The sequence below is a fragment of the Pogona vitticeps genome, chromosome 1, assembly GCF_051106095.1.
Source record: "Pogona vitticeps strain Pit_001003342236 chromosome 1, PviZW2.1, whole genome shotgun sequence".
NCBI lineage: Eukaryota > Metazoa > Chordata > Lepidosauria > Squamata > Agamidae > Pogona > Pogona vitticeps.
In genome coordinates this window covers 165,722,692-165,740,509 of record NC_135783.1, presented here as the reverse complement: position 1 = coordinate 165,740,509, position 17,818 = coordinate 165,722,692, and the positions used below count along the sequence as shown (strand labels likewise).

Sequence of the window (17,818 nt, the reverse complement as noted above, 5' to 3'; positions counted from 1 at the left end):
TAAGGCTAATCTGAAAGACCTGGCACAGGATTTGATGCAGTGCTTTGTTGCTCTGGAGTCCACACAGGTTTCAGAGGGCAAGGAACAGGCCACAGATGAAGGGCCTTCAATTATGATCAAGGGTCCATCCAGACCAAAACTTGGGAAGGTGGCTACCACAGAGTTGCAGGAGCCAGAGGTCGAGCAGCAAGCACAATGCTTCCTTCCAGAGGGGCTGAGCACTAGCACACCACAGTTTGGGGATGCTCCTAACACGTCTGTGGTTGCATCAGGTGAGTCTGCCTCGGCACTCAGCTCTCAGTCATCTCAAGCCACCTAGCCATGGGCTAGCAGTCCACACCCTCAATTTGCATTCACACTCTACAATCCACAGTCCATGGGGTGGCCCAATGTATATTGGCCCCCTCCTAATCCACAGTTTTATGCGGCTCCTTTGGCACTGGCAATATCTAGTGCGGGTCAGGGTGTGAGTGCATGGCAACACCCAGGTGTGCCTAACACAGGGTACAACACAGTGCTGATTGCGGCAATGCCGTATGGGGATTACGCCATGCCACTGGGAGACCATTTAACCCCAGCTGTTAAAGAGAAAATTTAGAAGTAAAAACATGTAGATTTCTTTGATCTTTTGAACTGCAAGGTAGACAACAAGGATATTAATAAGGATGATGAAAAAGAAAAGGAAAAACATAGGAGAGAAAAAGCCAGACAGGACCTGGGCTAACTGGGTTCCAGGTTTCATTATTTACGCCGGCTTGCTGGTAAAAGCACAACCGTGGAGCGCCTACTCGCTCTTGCAGTATTTCAACATAATTTATAGGGCTTATACAGATTTTGCGGGACAGGCTTGGCTCTTGTATGATCAAGCCTTTAGGATGAGGAGTGCCATCCAGCCCAATTTGCTCTGGGAGGAGCCTGAGCTGGGGTTGTGGTTGCAGTATATGACCCCGGCCAGGTCCATTGCTGGTGATAGATTTGACAGTGGCCATCTGAACAAGAAGGCAGTTACCAACAATACACCCCACCCAGGAGCGGGGCAGGCGGTTCAACCCCGCTTGCATTGTTTTGAGCATAACTCCGTGAGTTATTGTGCCAGAAACCAGTGTAAATTCAAACACGAATGTATCAGGTGTGGAGGTAAGCACCCCAACTCCACATGTTTTAAAGCTGGTGTTCAACATCAAAACAAGGGAGCCAGCAGTGGTAAGAAACCCAGCGGGAACAGCAGTGCCCTTGGTAAGGTGCCCCACCCCAATCAAAATTGATACCTTAGAGTCACGGTTGTTGTCTTACCCTTGGAGGGCAGATGCGGAATAGTTACTTCAAGGCTTCCGATTTGGATTTAGGATCTCAGCTTTAGGCGAGAGGAAAGCATTTTTTGCCAAAAACCTGCGATCAGTGAAGGGTCTACAGACCACTGTACAGAAAAAGATTGATAAAGAGGTGAAGGAGGGCAGTGTACTTCATCCTTTTTCAGAGCCATCTATAGGCAATTTGAGAATTTCCCTCCGAGGTATAGTGCCAAAGAAGGCCGTGGGGGAGTATAGGTTGATTCATCACTTGTCATTTCCTGAAGGGGTGTCCATCAATGATGCCATCCCCCAGGAACTGTGTACTGTGAGGTACACATCATTTGATGAAGCTATTAATATGGTCCAGGCCTGCGGGGTGGGGGTGGAGCTGGCAAAATGCAATATTAAATCTGCCTTTAGAATTTTGCCAGTTCACCCTCTAGATTTCAATTTATTAGGATTTCAGTTTCAAGGATCTTATTACATAGACAGGGCTGCTCGATATTGTGCGCCGCATTTGAAAAATTTAGCACTTTTATATAATGGAAAATCAGGCAGAGGGCACACTGTAATTCTACAGCCCATTACCTCAATGATTTTCTTTTTTGTGGTAGGGCAAATTCTGATAGATGTAGGATGATTTTGGAGGAATTTCAAGCCATGGCAAAAGAGCTGGGTTTGCCGCTTGCTGAGGAGAAAATGAAGGGACCAGCCATGTCCCTCACCTTTTTAGGAATTCAGTTAGACACAGAACAACAGACTTCCAAGTTGCCTCAGAATAAATTATGGGGTCTCGTAGATAGACTGACTAATCTGCTAGGTAGAAAAAAGGTGGCGCTCAAGGAGCTCCAAGAGGTGGTAGGGCATTTAAATTTTGCATGTAGGGTGATGGTGCCGTGCCGTGCCTTTTTAAGGTGGCTTTGTAATGCCATGTCCGGCCTTAAGGACCCCACACACAAGACCAGGCTATCCAAAGGTATGAAGGATGACCTTAAGGTGTGGTTGCAATTTCTTGAGAGATTCAACGGTACTTCTTTTTGGAAATCAGAAATTAGTTTGTGGGCAGATTTCCAAGTGAATTCCGATGCCTCAGGGGCAGTAGGCTTCAGGATTTACTTTTGGGGCAGATGCTGTGCTGGTACATGGCCCAAGGCCTGGCACCGCGCAGGCATCACAAGGGATTTGACATTTTTAGAGGTTTTTCCCGATTGTAGGGGCCTTGTGGCTTTGGGCGGAAGAATGGTCCAATGCGGTTGTCAGATTTTGGTGTGACAACCAATCGGCTGTTTCCATCATTAACAATCTAACTTCTCATTCCAATCGAGTATTGGATCTGGTTAGGGCATTTACCCTGAGGGCACTGCAGTTTAATGTTTTGGTGCATGCCCGTCATGTTCCCGGCATTGACAATGGTATAGCTGATGCTCTTTCACGTCAACTGATCAAACACTTCAGGGAGCTTGTCCCAGGGGCCAGAGATTTGCCAGAGATTCTTCCAGAGGAGGTTTGGCAGATTGGTGTGAGGAAGCATTTAGAGCTCCCAGGACTAGAAAGGGTTATTTAGCAGCAAGTGCAGAGTTTCAGGAATTCTGGAGGACAATGGAGTTGGAACAGGTTTGGCCTGCTCCGGTGGAGCATCTTCAACAATTCATAGTTAGTTTACATAGGAAAGGGTTAGCGCCGGGTACCATACAGGGCAAGCTGTCAGCCCTGGCATTCATTGCAAAAATTAATGGGTATAAGGATTTTTCCTGTGATTTTAGGATTAGGAAAATGTTAGAGGGTTGAAGCAGGGAAAGGGGATGGGTGTACAATTTAAGGACACCTATGTCTCCAGCTCTCCTTGAACAATTAGGAGAACAATGGACCAAACTGTGTAGGGACCACTGTTTAAAGCGGTGGCTTTAATTGCCTTTTTCGGTGCTCTAAGAGTTAGTGGCAATGGGCAGAACGGATACCTCTCTCATAGCCTTGCAATTGCATTATGTTTTGGTGCAAGATGGCCAGTTGAGGATTCAGGTTAGGTGGTCCAAGGCTGACCAGTCAGGTAAGGGTCAGCAGTTGGTCCGAGGAAGATGTAGCATCAAGCCACGTCTTGCAGTCACTTGGGCACCTCATCATTCATCTGATGGATAGAACTTGGCCAGTAGCTAGAGCTTGAAAAGATTAACATTTTGGACTGTGATTCCTAGAATCCCCCAAGTCAGTAGAGTCAGTGGCCCTGCTGGCTGGGGAATCCTGAGACTTGCAGTACAAAAATGTGATGCTTCTAAGTGCTGAAATTATGAGCTAGCCCCTACTGCCTTAAGATTTATGTACCAAAAAAAGTTCATGTATTTGAGGACAGAACATTAAGCCTTTAAATACAGCTGCTATACAGTAAATGTTGCTACTTGATTTCATCTTTTTTTCTTTTCAAATTTACTGACATTCGTGAACAAAAGAAACAGAACTTAAAGTTTCAAAGCAGGATCAATTTCTACATCACATAATATGCATACTATGACAACAAGAGACATGCAGAAATACATTAGGTATATTTCCTGAAATACTGCCTAACTGATTGCTCCCACCAAAACTGCTCTTGTGACTATCTATAGCTGCCCAATAATCCTTAAGTCTACAGGACTGAGAAAATGGATTATGAACAACATCTGTACTTCAGGAAATTGCTTGTTCTCTTCATGGTCTGATTCCTTCCCTTTTAGAATACAAACATATATACAGCATTACCTTGCATATGCACTCACCTATTTATAACTATGATGTGCCCGCGCCCACACACACTCACACACAAAAGTCCATTTTAAAAAGAGAAGTACAATATTTTAAATAAAAATAAAGAATGCATTCACACACTTACAGAAAAGAATACCCTCTACTGTCCGATCTAGAGTTGTTGTTAAGGAGAGGACTTTTTCCCCCAGCCTCATCCAAGATAAAAATCTTAAAACACATAGAAGAACAAGCTTTGCTGAGGGAAAATCAGCATGGCTTCTATAAGGGTAAATCTTGCTTCACAAACCTTTTAGAATTCTTTGAAAAGATCAACAGGCACGTGGATGCAGATGAACCAGTAGATATTGTCTATCTGGATTTTCAGAAGGTGTTTGACATGGTCCCTCACCAAAAGCTGTTGAGAAAATTCCACAGTCAGGGGTTAAGAGGGCAGGTCCTCTTATGGACTGAGAATTTGTTGAGAACCAGAGAGTAGGTGTCAATGGGCAATTTTCACAATGGAGAGAGGTGAAAAGCGGTGTGCCCCAGGGATCTGTCCTTGGGCCGATGCTTAACAACCTGTTCATAAATGACCTGGAGACAGGGATAAGAAGGTGGCCAAGTCTGCAGATGCCACAAAACATTTTCGGGTGATGAAAACCAAAAGAGATTGTGAAGAGCTACAGAAGGATCTCTCCAAACTGGGAGAATGGGTGGCAAAATGGCAAATGTGTTTCAGTATAGGAAAATGTAAAGTAATGCACATTGGGGTGAAAAATCAGAACTTTAGTTATCAGTTAATGGGTTCTGAGCAGTCTGTGATGGATCAGGAAAGAAATCTTGTTGTGCTGGTGAACAGCTCAATGAAAGTGTCAACCTAATGTGCAGCAGCAGTAAAACAGACAACATTATAATGCCAAACGCTGGTAAGGTTTGGAGTATTGCATACAGTTCTAGTGGTCGCACCTCAAAAAAGACATAATGGAACTGGAAAAGGTGCAGAAGAGAGCGACTAAAATGATGACTAGGCTGGGGCACCTCCCTTATGAAGAAAGGCTACAGCATTTGGGGTTCTTTAGTCTGGAGAAAAGGCGCCTGAGGAGGGGGAACATGATTGAGATGTATAAAATTATGCAGGGGGGACATCCACTCCAATTCAGTGTTGGGAGAGTGAGAACAGACAAAAGAAAATATTTCCTTACCCAGCGTATTGATAGTCTTTGAAACTCCTTACCACAGGATGTGGTGATGTCACTTGGCCTAGATGCTTTTAAAAGGGGATTGGACAGATTCCTGGAGGAAAAGTCCATTGCAGGTTACAAGCCATGATGTGGATGTATAATCTCCAGGCTTAAATGGGAGGTACCTCAAAATGCCAGATGCAGGGGAGGGGTAACAGGAGACCGATATCTAGTGGTCTCTTCTGCTCCCAGATACATCTGGTGGGGCCACTGTGAGATACAGGGAGCTCAACTAGATGGGCCTTTGGCCTCATCTAGGAGGTCTCTTCTTCTTACGTTGCACATCAAATAACAGAAGTGACAGGTAAACAGTGATATATCACTTCTGAATTATTTTTAAAAGAGAGAATATTTTAGGGCACTTATTGCCACTTGTAAGATAGACACCCAACCAAGTGCAGTGGATACAAAAGAAGCATATTAAATTGCATCAGGTGACTTTGCTATGTACGAGGACTGTCTCTATCAGGCTGGGGTACAGCTATTGGTTTTCAAAGACTACATGAATAGCAGTCAGGTGGACAACTGAACATTTTGTATCGCTGCTCCTACTCCTCTCTTGCAAGTATGCTGCAGTGTTAGAAATGTCATTATTGGTTTATAAGTGATTTATCAAATGCTGTACTAACATAGTAAATTAAGAACACACACACAAACACACACACCTCTTCTACAGTTCTAGTCAACAGTTTTCAAACAGATGATAAAAGTGTGCCATAGGCAATGACACTGTTAGCTTGTACTGTGCTTACAGTGATGGGCTCAAGGCAAGCTGCTATTTATATGCCATGTGGTTACTGTTTGTGGGACTGATAATATCTAAATTACTAGAAGGAGGCTGGCCACTCCAGGAGTCAACATTATTGATTATAAAGGCAATAATAATAATTAACGTAAGAAACTTTATGAGGTGGTGGACAGTTTTTCAAAATCATAAGAGCTTATATTTACATATCATAGACATTATGAAAAGAATGGAGACATTTTGAAGTGTCCAGGTTCCTATCAGAAAGGGGAAAACACATTCTTCACACAAAAAAAGGAGAAAAACAATAACATGAAGATACCATTATTGTACATGTGTATGTAAAGGAAGCAGTTGAGAAGAAAATAGTTGATGGGTTGATTGATAGTTTACAAGGTTTCAAACTCTGTCCAGTTGAGTTTCATTAATTATTTCAGACTTTTTGTCAGCAGATATTGTATATAATCTGTGGGGAGAAACAATCACATAATGTGAAATCACCATTCTTGGAAATTACTGAGATACTGATTAGTACCAAGTAATGCTATTTAATTTATAACTCTTCTACTATTGTGCTGTTCAGAGTTTCTTTTCCTAAATGCTCCTGTCACTTGGCAGGGTCCCTCTCTTCCAGAACATCTACCCATGCCACCAGGTGTTGCCCAGGCAATGCTCCTCAGGGTGGCCACACTTTGGAATCAATTCTTGGGCAAGCTGTATCTGGACCCATCCTTGTCTGCCTTTAAGAGGCTGCTGCTGAGGACAGTGCTCTTCAGAGATGCATTTGATAATATCCTCGTATGATTTTTTTTCACCATTGCCCACCATTACAAAAAGCTGTGCTTTCAGGTTTTGAGTTTTAAATGTTTATCTTCTTTTTGATTGTTTTGCATTATTGTGTTTTTGTTATAGTTTGCTTCATTAATAATGCATTGCACCAATGGGGCAGTGTACAAGCAAACAGACAGACAAACAGACAAATCTGGGGTTCAAACAAACATAAGAAATAAGTGGAGTCCTGCTGCATGAGACCAGAGGCACATCTAGTGGATTATTCTGTTCCCCTAGTAGTCCACCAAGGGATGACGTGCTGAGGCACACTGTCCTTGCAGGTGGTGTGTCCAGATATACTTCCCCACCTTTCTCATATGTAGTGAGTTCTAATATGAATCCTAATCTGAGTGCCATCAATAAAAAGCTGCACCTAATCAATAATATATTCAGACACCAATAATATATTAAGAGACCTATGTGAGCTGACCACCAATGAATGCAGTTGATAAGAGATGGTTACACTTGACTAAGGGTTTGACTACGTTGACAAATAATGCATGAAATGCTGCAGGACTGGGATGGGTGGATTCACATTATTTTCCATTGATTACATTATGTAAGAATCAATGCAAAAACCATGACATATTCATATACCTTCACGGATGGGTGTCTGTCACAAGACAAGTCACACTTGTCTAAAAGATACTATGGCATGACTATGCACTCCTGATGAACATACCTGGATTTCTTTAAGGAACTGTTCTTCTGAAGTTTGCCTGGCTGGCAACACGCATATTTGCAGTCAATGACCTGGTAAATAACAGGGTTATACATGGCGGCTGACTTTGCAAGCAAAGTGGGTATCACTGAAACTTTTATAGGAACTGAATCTGGTCTTCCAAAAGCTGACCATACTGACACTACAGCATATGGAATCCAAGCGATTAGAAATCCTGCACAGATCAACATCGCCACCTGGTGAAAGGAAAGAACATCAGATCTATTTCACATTATGCTTTATATACTACCAACAAAGCATGTATTGTAAAGCTCTACAAAGCATGGAACAAAATAATCAAACAAAATAATTTAGTGACAAGCAGCACTAAATAAATTTCTCTTCAGCCTTGTTTCCACATGGCACAACCATGACTTCTATTAGCATATATTTTTCAAAGAGTTGGCTGTGGTCAACTGTTTCAGCATGTATAGCAAAAATAAATATCATCATAATCATTATCTTAGAACTGCAAAGCTGGAAGAGGCCCCTAAGGATCATTGAGTCCAGCCCCCATCAAAGAGGCACAGTGGGAAAACAAACTCCCAACCTCTGGCTCCACAGCCAGATACTGAGCTATCTCTGAGCTATCCAACAAACGCAAAATACTTTTGTGTCACCTTAAAGACCTAAAGACCTATTTCATTGTGAGCTGTCATGGATCACAACCCACTTTCTCAGATACAATAGTGTCACACACTGGTCTTTAAAGTGCTGAAATTCTTTTGTATTTATTTTTATTACACATACTATGTATTTTTAAGGTCATGCCACTAATAGGGAAATAGCATTACAATCCAATGCATGTCTACTCAGGGGTAAGCCCATTGATTCAATGGGATTTACTACTGGATAATTTTATAGCATTGCAGTCAAATCTTTTATGACAGGGATTTGAGAAGGTGCAGTCTAATGAAAATTTACAGCCAATTAAAAATTACTAGAACAACACAGGAACTACTTTCTGCTACTGCTCCACAAATGGATGAACCACACAAATCTGATAAATTATACAAACTCTTTCCATTGGGAGGGAATGGGAAAAGGACAATCCTGTTCATGTGCTGAGTCCTTAGTACATATTAAGAGCCCAAACCATGGCATAGTTGTGCATGGAAAGATGCCTAGTGCCATCTCTGGAAGACTGGGCACTGTTTCAATAGGAAAAATTATTATGCTAAGATATGTGTCTATCAGGAATAGGTTGAGAGCAAAACTAATTAGTAAAAAATGCCAAAAGGTTCAATATTATTTTGGGGATGATATCAGACACTTTTATGTATGCTTCATAAAAAGAGTTATAGTTATGTATGCTTCATAAAAAGAGTTATAGTTCTTCTAAAATAACTAAACAAATGTTGAACTTGGACACTGCAGAACAGAGTTCAAATGAGGGTTTTCTCCCCCCTCAGCAATTGGAACCACTAGCCCCTGCCTTCTTCTATTGAAATGAACTAGTGCATCAGTTGATGTGATTCTTACAATGCAGATTGGTGGAAATCCAGCTGCATAACTTGCTGAAATCCAGCACTGTAAGGCTGATGACACCATCAGCTTTGGCAGTTTTTTGGAAATTACATTTTTCTGATCCTATCCACTTCCATTAGGTCCCAATGCTCCCTTAGGCTCCCCTTCATTATGGGTAAGTTATTGGGGGCCACAGGATGGGAGAGAAGTGTTTAATTTTTGAAAATTCCTGTCTGGATGATCATAGAATCATTGTGTTGGAAGGGGCCTATAAGGCCATTGTGTTCAACCCCCTGCTAAATGCAGGAATCCAATTACTAAGTCCAGACTAAGCGAGACAATGTATTAGTACAGTAGGTTCCAAGGTCACCCACTAACTCATGGATGCTGAAAAACACAGATTATAGTGAACATTATACTAATATGGTCTCTGGCTCCCTCTACTAGTCAACTCTGGTAACAACATCGTGGAAATATACGGTGGTGCCTTGACTTATGAATGCCCCTACCTACGAACATTTCGACTTATGAACAGCTCCGGTCGCAAAATTTGCTTCGACTTGTGAATGGAGCTTCGACATATGAGCAGAAAAAGGCAGGGGGAAAGGCAGGAAATTCAAACCGTTGGTGGCAAAGAGGCTGCTTCTTTGTAGCTCTTTTGCCCCAATGGTTAGGAAAAGGGAGACTCAGCCTCCCGGGCTTCCACCGCCACCGCAGCCAACGGGAGGTGAGCCGCCAGACCATCCTGGCCATGCTCAGCCTCCCAGGCTTCCACCGCCGCTTCCAGGAGGCAAGCCACTGAACCATCCTGGCCATGCTCAGCCTCCTGGCTTTCACCACCATCGCCTAGCCTGTGGTTACACTGCCACTGCAACTGCTGCTCTGGCGGTGGCAGCAGCCTGGGAGGCCTCCTGGAAGCGGTGGAAGTGGTGGAAGCCCAGGAGGCTTCCCGGGCTTCCGCCGCCACCAGGACAGCAGTTGCAGTGGCAGGGTGAGCCCAGGCCGGGCAATGGCAGTGAAAGCCTGGGAGGCCTCCTGGCAGCGGCGGTCACAGCAGCAGCAGAAGCCCAGGCCAGGCAGTGGCAATGAAAGCCTGGGAGGCTGAGCTTGGCGGTCGTGGTGGCAGTGGAAGCCCGGGAGGCCTCCGGGTGGCGGTGGTGGCGGTGAAAGCCTGGGAGATTGAGCATGGCTGGGATGGTCCGGTGGCTTGCCTTCCACCAGCGGTGGTGATGGTAGCGGTGAAAGCCTGGGAGGCTGAGCCCGGTCAGGATGGTTTGGCGGCCTGCCTTCTGATGGCAGTGGTGGCAGCAGCAGTGGCAGCCCTGGAGGCTGAGCCCGGCTGGGGAGTGAGTGTGATCAGAGGAGTCTTTGGACTGGTGAGGTAAGTTGCTGCTTTTTGCTTTTTAAAAACTGTTTTGGGTGGCTTTTGCAGGGTGAGTTATGTTTCTGTGCTTTGTTGTTTGTTTTTTGGGATTTTTTTTACAGTCCCAGCGTGGGACTTGCTCCAATGTTTATTTTTGGATTTGTTTTGTTTTTTGCAGACCCAGAATGTTCCTATGGGGCTTGCAGTGTTTTAGTTTTATTTGTATTTTATTTTAATTTTGATATTTTTTAAAAATGTTGGAACAGATTAATCCCGTTCCCATGCATTTCAATGGGAAATGGCGCTTTGACTTATGAACATTTCAATTTATGAACATCTTCTGGGACGGATTAAGTTCGTAAGTCGAGGCACCACTGTATTTCTTTAGTGAACACCATATTTAGCATAGTCTCTGGCTCCCACTACTGAGCAGTTCTGGTAACTCCATCTTTAGAAACATATTTTTAAGATGTTTCTTTTAAGGTTTTTAAGGTTTTCAGACCATGGATAACTGAATTAGCAGATACTAATCCCATGGATAAGGAGTCCCTACTGTATCTGTTCTGCTTTGTTCGGACCTCCCTCAAAATCCTGTGCCAACTCCTAGGCAGAAATGTATTAGCAGGAATGTGAAGAAGGAAAACAGAGGGGGGAAACAAAGATATTATTAGAATCATAGAATAACACTCCCCATCCCCTTCATTAGCTATTATCTGTACATTTTGTCCTAAGAGTCATAAGGATGGAATGTGATATAGTTTGTATATAAGTTTGTAGTATTATTAATTTTTTACTTTTTATATTCTGTAACCAAATATTCATATGCTGGAAGCTGGCAAGGAGTCATGTATCATAAAACAACATCTTGAACATTAAGTTACATTCTAAAATAATCAAAACTTTCATTTTCGTTTATAAACCACAACTACTATTTGGTCATTATTAGTCACAGGACTACACAAACATAGCCAAACAGTCATGATAGACCTTATACACAGATGATAGTGAGAGTTCTATCTGTGTAACGACCCTGGTGGGCTTAGCAGCATCAAACAAATGATAGAGGAAGCAGGATGGAATTTGCCTGTGATGGTAAGTGAAACTCAGCAGCCTGTGATAAAGGGAAGAGGGTTAGGGAAAAGGTAGAAGCCACTGAAGAAGAGCAAAGAAATACCAGACATTTGAATTTAATTCAGTGTAAATTATAAATTAATTAGGAATTCAAGAATGGGAATGATTTTTCCCCTAAGAATACCTATCAGTAGTGACCCTTTTGCTCTTTTTAAGTGTCACTCTACTAGCAGACCTTTGTCATTTTGCAAATTTTATTTTCTATATCTGTTGCCCAAATCTCCCATTTCTTTACTCACATATCAATTTCCCTCACATTGCTAACTCACCGTCCTCCCACTTTTCCAACAGGACCCTTCCAAAACCTCTGGACCTTCTATACCTACCTTAGTTAACTTCATTTCTAGGATGTGTGTGTTCTGAATCCTGGTGTCATAGTGAGCTACTTCTTTGGTAGAGGACTTGACCTTTGCTATAATTTTAGTATAGCAAAACACAATCACAGCAGTTGGGAATATAAGACAGAAGAAAAGGATATTCAGAATAAAAGCCTGTCCTGCTATGGAAGCTTGAGCAAGCCACCAGTCCAAGGTGCATGAGGTTCCAAATGGTTCAGGAGCATAGTTTCCCAAGCCAGCAAATGGGATTGTTGCCCAAAAGGCAGCATATGACCAGATTATTCCTAAGCAGATAAAAGCATGGTGCCTCTTCAGCCAGGTACCTAGAAGAGAATAAGTATGTCTCAGGTGCAAATGAACACAAACAAATACAAAAACACTCTATGTTTGTGTGTAGATAGACTGTATGTTCAAGAATCGGCTTATGTGTGCTTCTTTCCATTCATATGCCTATTGTGAAGTACACCTACACATAAGCATTTATACACAGTGTGCACAGGAGCCAAGGGTGGACAGTCAGGATGATGAAATCAGGAGAGAGGGTGCCACATCCATATCTGATGCAAAAGAAAGCAATGAAAAAGCTACCAGAGGTCTTCCTAGAAACTAGGTTTTTACTGAAAAAGAAAAGCAAAGCAACAATTAAACAATAAACTCCTCAAGACTTCTCAAGGAGAAATAGGAGACAGCAAGGAATTGTGGAATAAATCTCAGTTTAAATGGAAGGTGAGAGGTTTGCAGTAAAACTGAAAACAGCATGGAAAGAGAAGCCAAAGTATTTCAAGGAAAGGGCAGCATTGCTGTCTTCTGTTTTGCCCAACAGGGGCATATATCTAGGGAGAGACGTTTCAAAATGGCTACTTTTTTCACTGCATTCTTATAGAATCGTTTGGACAAAAGTCCGTTTTGAAATGAGGACAATTTTTCCATGAGCATGTTCTATACCCTGGGGAGAAGGCTGCAAAGCCACAGGGGTGTTAACAGCATACACCACAACAAGGTCCTCGTTCTGTACCAAAGACCCATCTGACCAATTGCTATAGAGGGGCCTCTCTCCATCTGCTTACTTTAAGATGTATGGCATGATCAGCAAAACTCAGCAATAATTAATGGGTCTCTCCAGGGAGAGACACTCATTAGATCCATTAAGAAGAAACCGAGCTTGGCAGCGGACGATATTGGTAATTACATGGCCATCACCAATGTTTCTTTCCTTAGCAAGATAGTTGAGAGGGTGGTGGCTGATCAGTTGCAGGGTTTTCTGGATGAAACAAATGCCGTAGATCCATTCCAGTCGGGCTTCAGGCTGTGCCACGGCATGGAAATGGCGTTGGCTGCCCTGTTTGATGACCTATCGAGGGATGCCAACAGGGCCAAAATTTCTCTACTAGTCCTCCTCGATGTCTCAGTCACCTTCGATATCATTGACACGGTATCCTCCTGGGGTGGCTCTCTGAGTTGGGAATTGGTGGCCTGGCTTTTGCCTGGCTCCGTTCCTTCTTGGAGGACTGTCCCCAGAGAGTGCAGATTGGAGAGAGTTTCTCAGCCCCATGGAGCCTCAATTCTGGGGTTCTGCAGGGCTCGATTATCTCTCCAATGCTATTTAATATCTATATGAGGCCGCTGGGTGGGGTGATCAGGGGATGTGGGGCTTTGTGTCATCAGTATGCTGACGATACTCAGCTCTACATCTTTTTTCCAACAACACTGGATGCTGTTTTGTCCCTTAAGCGCTGCCTGGAGGCTGTTCAGCAATGGATGTAGGAGAATGGACTGCGGCTGAATCCGGGCGAAATGGAGGTCCTTCGGATGGGTGTCCCAGACATCAGTGGTTTGAGAAACTCCATCTCTTTTTTTTGGGGGGGGGGGTGACTCTTACCACCAAGAGTGAGGTTCACAGTTTGGGTGTACATCTGGACCTGGCGCTCACCATGGAGACCCAGGTGTTGTCAGTGGTCCATTCCGCACATTTCCACCTTTGACGGATTGCCCAGCTTGGTGTGGGGGGACTCACCACTTTGGTCCATGTGCTCGTAGTCTCGAGATTAGACTACTGTAATGTGCTCTACATGGGGCTGACTTTGAGACTGACTTGGAAACTTCAGATGGTGCAGAATGTGGTGGCCAGACTTCTTACTGGGGTGAAAAGGTACCACCATATTTCCCTCAATCTGGCCACCTTGCATTGGCTGCCCATTCATTTCCATGTTGATTTCAAAGTTCTTGTGATTACATATAAAGCCCTAAACAATTTAGGACCTCAATATCTGGCAGAGTGCCTTCTCCCACCCAGTTCTGCTAGAGTCACTGGTTCCAGCCAGGCCAGGTGGCTGAGGGGCCTAATGCCGAGCGAGAAAGAACAAGGAACCGAGCCTTCTCGGCAGTGGCCCCCGCCTTTGGAACAACTTATATTTTTTTTCCATTTTTGGAGTTATAATATATGCTTATTGGTTTTATTGTTTTTAAATGTGTAAACCGCCCAGAATAGACCTTTGGTCTAGACGGACAGGATAGAAATCAAATAAATAAATAAATAAATAATCTCAGTTCTGGTCTACATGGAGTACTCAAACCATTTCCTGCCTCAATTGGGCACCCCCTCTTAGAATCTAACATGAGCATTTTAACCCTTCCATTTCTAGATGGCATTGTCAGATTCTCTTTTAAAAAAAGCAACAACCTGCAGCCACAGGAGTTAGGATCAGAACTGCAGTGAGATGGTTGTTTAATGCTTTCCCTTATTAATATGAAAGATGACAGGAAGCAGATAGGGAAGCTGAAAGCAGTTCTAGTGGACAAGCATTTACTGGCTTCTGTCAAACCAGTGAGCTCCCATTTCTGAAAGTACTTTCGAGCTCTTCAATGGACAGAATTCTACTATAAACTGGTATGCGTTTAAGTGAAATTGTGTAAGTCACAATGGCATAATGCCACTAATTAATGAGATGTCTGTCACAGTTCCGATCTCATGCCTCTTGTACGATTGTGTGCATAACCACTACTTTATTGTTGTTGTTTAGTCGTTTAGTCGTGTCTGACTCTTTGTGACCCCATGGACCAGAGTACTTTATTACTTAGTAATAATTTGCCACCAAGACTTTGCAGATGTTATTCATGCACATATAAATACAGCGGTGCCTTGATTTACGAACATCCCGACTTACGACCATTTCAAGTTACAACCAGCTCCGGCCAAAAAAATTTGCTTTGACTTGCAGCTGGAGCTTCGAGTTACAGAAAAAAGGCGGGAAATTCAAATTGCTAACCGTTGGTAGGTAAAGTAGCTGCTTCTTTGTAGCTCTTTTGCCCCAATGGTTAGAGTGAGTGCAATCGGAAGAGGCTTCGGACTGTCTCGTAAGGTAAGGTGCTGCTTTCTGCTTTTAAAAACCTGTTCTGGGTGGGTTTTGTAGTGTGGTTTTGGGCTGGGTGGTGGGATTATGTTTCTATGCTGTGATGGGTCTTGTGGGGTTTGCTTGTTTGTTGATGGTTTTTCCCCCATTTCCAGTGGGTCTTGGGGGGGTTGTTTGCTTTTTGGTTTTCCCATTTCCTATGGGTCTTGGGGAGGTTGTTTGCTTTGGGGGGTTTTTCCCACATTTCCAATGGTTCTTGGGAGGGTTGTTTGCTTTTGGGGGGGTTTCCCCCATTTCTGATGGGTCTTGCAGGGTTTGCTTGCTTTTTGCTTTGCTTTTTTTGCATTTCCGAAATGTCTTGCACACTTCGCTTGCTTTATGCTTTGCTTTTTGGCATTTCTGAAGGGTCTTGCATGGTTTGCTTGCTTTTTGCTTTGCTTTTTTGCATTCCAGATGGGTCTTGCATGGTTTGCTTGCTTTTCTCCCCCCGCTTTGGCCGGAATGGATTAATCGCATTTCTGATAGGTCTTGCAGGGTTTTTTGGTGATTTTTTTCTTCAACCGGAATGGATTAATTGCATTTCAATGCATTCCTATGGGAAATGGTGCTTTGACTTACGATCATTTGGAGTTACAATCGGAGTTCTGGAACCATTTAAGTTCGTAAGTCAAGGCACCACTGTATGTGTAATATCGTCATTATCTATTGGTCTTTAAAATATATGCAAGCATTAGAAACCCTCAAGTTAAAGTCCAGCTGAGAAGAAATCTCCACTAAGGGGACATTTTAGCCCAGTGGGACTTAAGCTTTTTGTCCTTTGCTTGAGATTTTTTTTTTTAAAGCAAGGCCATAGCAAAGCATTAGAGAAATCTCTCCCTAGGTTGAGAACCAGCACAACACATAATATCTTCAGCCCCATCCATGTTCAGATGGATTAGGGATACAAGATCTTTTCTAGGCCAGCAGGTGTTGGTTTCTAAAATTAATAAAATTAACAAAATAAGCAAAAATCATTCCTGGTCATACATTTTTGATGACACCAGATGGGATTATCTGCTATTAATACTAATCGAAACAGAAACTGATTTCAGAGTTTCCAAGGAAGGAAGAGAAATAATTCTTTTACATTTTTAGCTTACCGTAGGATAAGTGACAGATTTTTAAATATCTATCCAGGCTGACGGCTGTCATCGTAATAAGGCTCCCAATGCCAAAGAAGAACCCAGCCCAGCCATACCAACGGCAGCCACTCCAGCCAAAGATCCAACGGTGGGAGAAGAAAGCAATAATGCTGAATGGTTTTCCTACCACTGGAAAACACAGGGGTAAACATATTAGTTAATCAGATAAACTGGCTGAAGTATACTATCAAAACAACATTTCAAACTTCAATATATACGCCATTGTGATGTTTACCACGTAACCCCTGATTGTTTCCCCAAACAAAGGGCTCACACTATGTCTTCCCACCAGCAGATAACAATTGGGACGTCCCCCCTTTTTCTCACTGCCACCAGTGGATTTCCTTTATCCACAATATATATAAAGAACTTTAGTCAGACACTCGTCAGGTTGCTGCCAACAGAACTTATTTATTGAAGTGTAATAACTTTAATCAGAATCACCGATGTTCTTTATTTAATGCATACAATCAAATCATTCATATATCAGTACGCAGCTCCCTCGCTGGGTATTTTCAAGAAACAACTGAAAACATGGATGTTTAGGCAGGCCTTCCCCCTTTCTACCTAATACCTTCTTTTTCTGTTATAATATATCCCGTTTCTCGCCATCTTTGGGAAAAAAATTTATTCTATCTTTTAATTTATGTAAATTATTATTTGTGATGTGGTTTGTTATATGTTTATTTTTTTAACTGCATGTTGTAAGCCGCCTAGAGTGGTCACAATTGACTAGATAGGCGGGGTATAAATGAAATAAATAAATAAATAAATAAAATAAATATCATGTATCTTGCTACCTTCACCACCTATCTATCTTGCCCAGCTTATCTCTATTGTTATTCTCTCTCTCTCTCTCTCTCTCTCTCTCTCTCTCTCTCTCTCTCTCTGCAGGTTCTCTGCTTCCCTCTGCCTCTCTTTTGCCAACCTTCTTATATCTGCTGACTCTGCCCCTCCACTCCCCTCATAGGCTCATGCAAATAAAATCCTGGGTGTGAGTGACAGGAGTGACGTGGGGCAATCACAGTCACATCCATCCATAGCCCCACTGTTGCCTGCAGAAGTTAATGTTTTCATTTTTAGCCCATATGGAGTTAAATTACCTGAAATTCCCAGGTCACACACTGCTAAATTGACAGTCATTATCTCGGCAGGTCTCAGCTTCTTTTTCCGTTGGGTAGACATATAAATAACATATCCATTCCCCAAAGTGGACATGATCCCTGTAATAAAGATATATTAAAGAACAAAAATAGAGTCAGGTTGTATTGTGAGAGTACATTACTACTCTACTGCCAATACCCTTACCAATACCTGAGGGAAATATTCTCTGTCCTCCCCTTGTGGCTAATACTGTTTAAGTGCACCTTGGAATTATACATGAGACCAAAAAAATCCTCTTGAAAAAAAATTGGAAGGAAAAAGCTGAAAACTCCATCC

At 42.8% G+C, this 17,818-nt stretch overlaps 1 protein-coding gene across 3 annotated transcripts in view; it reads right to left on the bottom strand.

Moving 5' to 3' along the window:
• Positions 1 to 6,133: 6,133 nt before the first annotated feature.
• OPN5 (opsin 5) overlaps positions 6,134 to 17,818 on the bottom strand; it is a 38,833-nt gene continuing 27,148 nt past the window's right edge. For all 3 annotated transcript variants that reach the window (XM_020796739.3, XM_020796740.3, XM_072976690.2), the window contains 5 exons: positions 17,482 to 17,601; positions 16,337 to 16,507; positions 11,836 to 12,170; positions 7,510 to 7,745; positions 6,134 to 6,462 (listed from right to left, as the gene is read on the bottom strand). In XM_020796739.3, the coding sequence (XP_020652398.2) occupies positions 6,396 to 6,462; positions 7,510 to 7,745; positions 11,836 to 12,170; positions 16,337 to 16,507; positions 17,482 to 17,601 (929 nt within the window). In that variant the 3' untranslated portion in view covers positions 6,134 to 6,395. The remainder of the gene's footprint in view (positions 6,463 to 7,509; positions 7,746 to 11,835; positions 12,171 to 16,336; positions 16,508 to 17,481; positions 17,602 to 17,818) is intronic.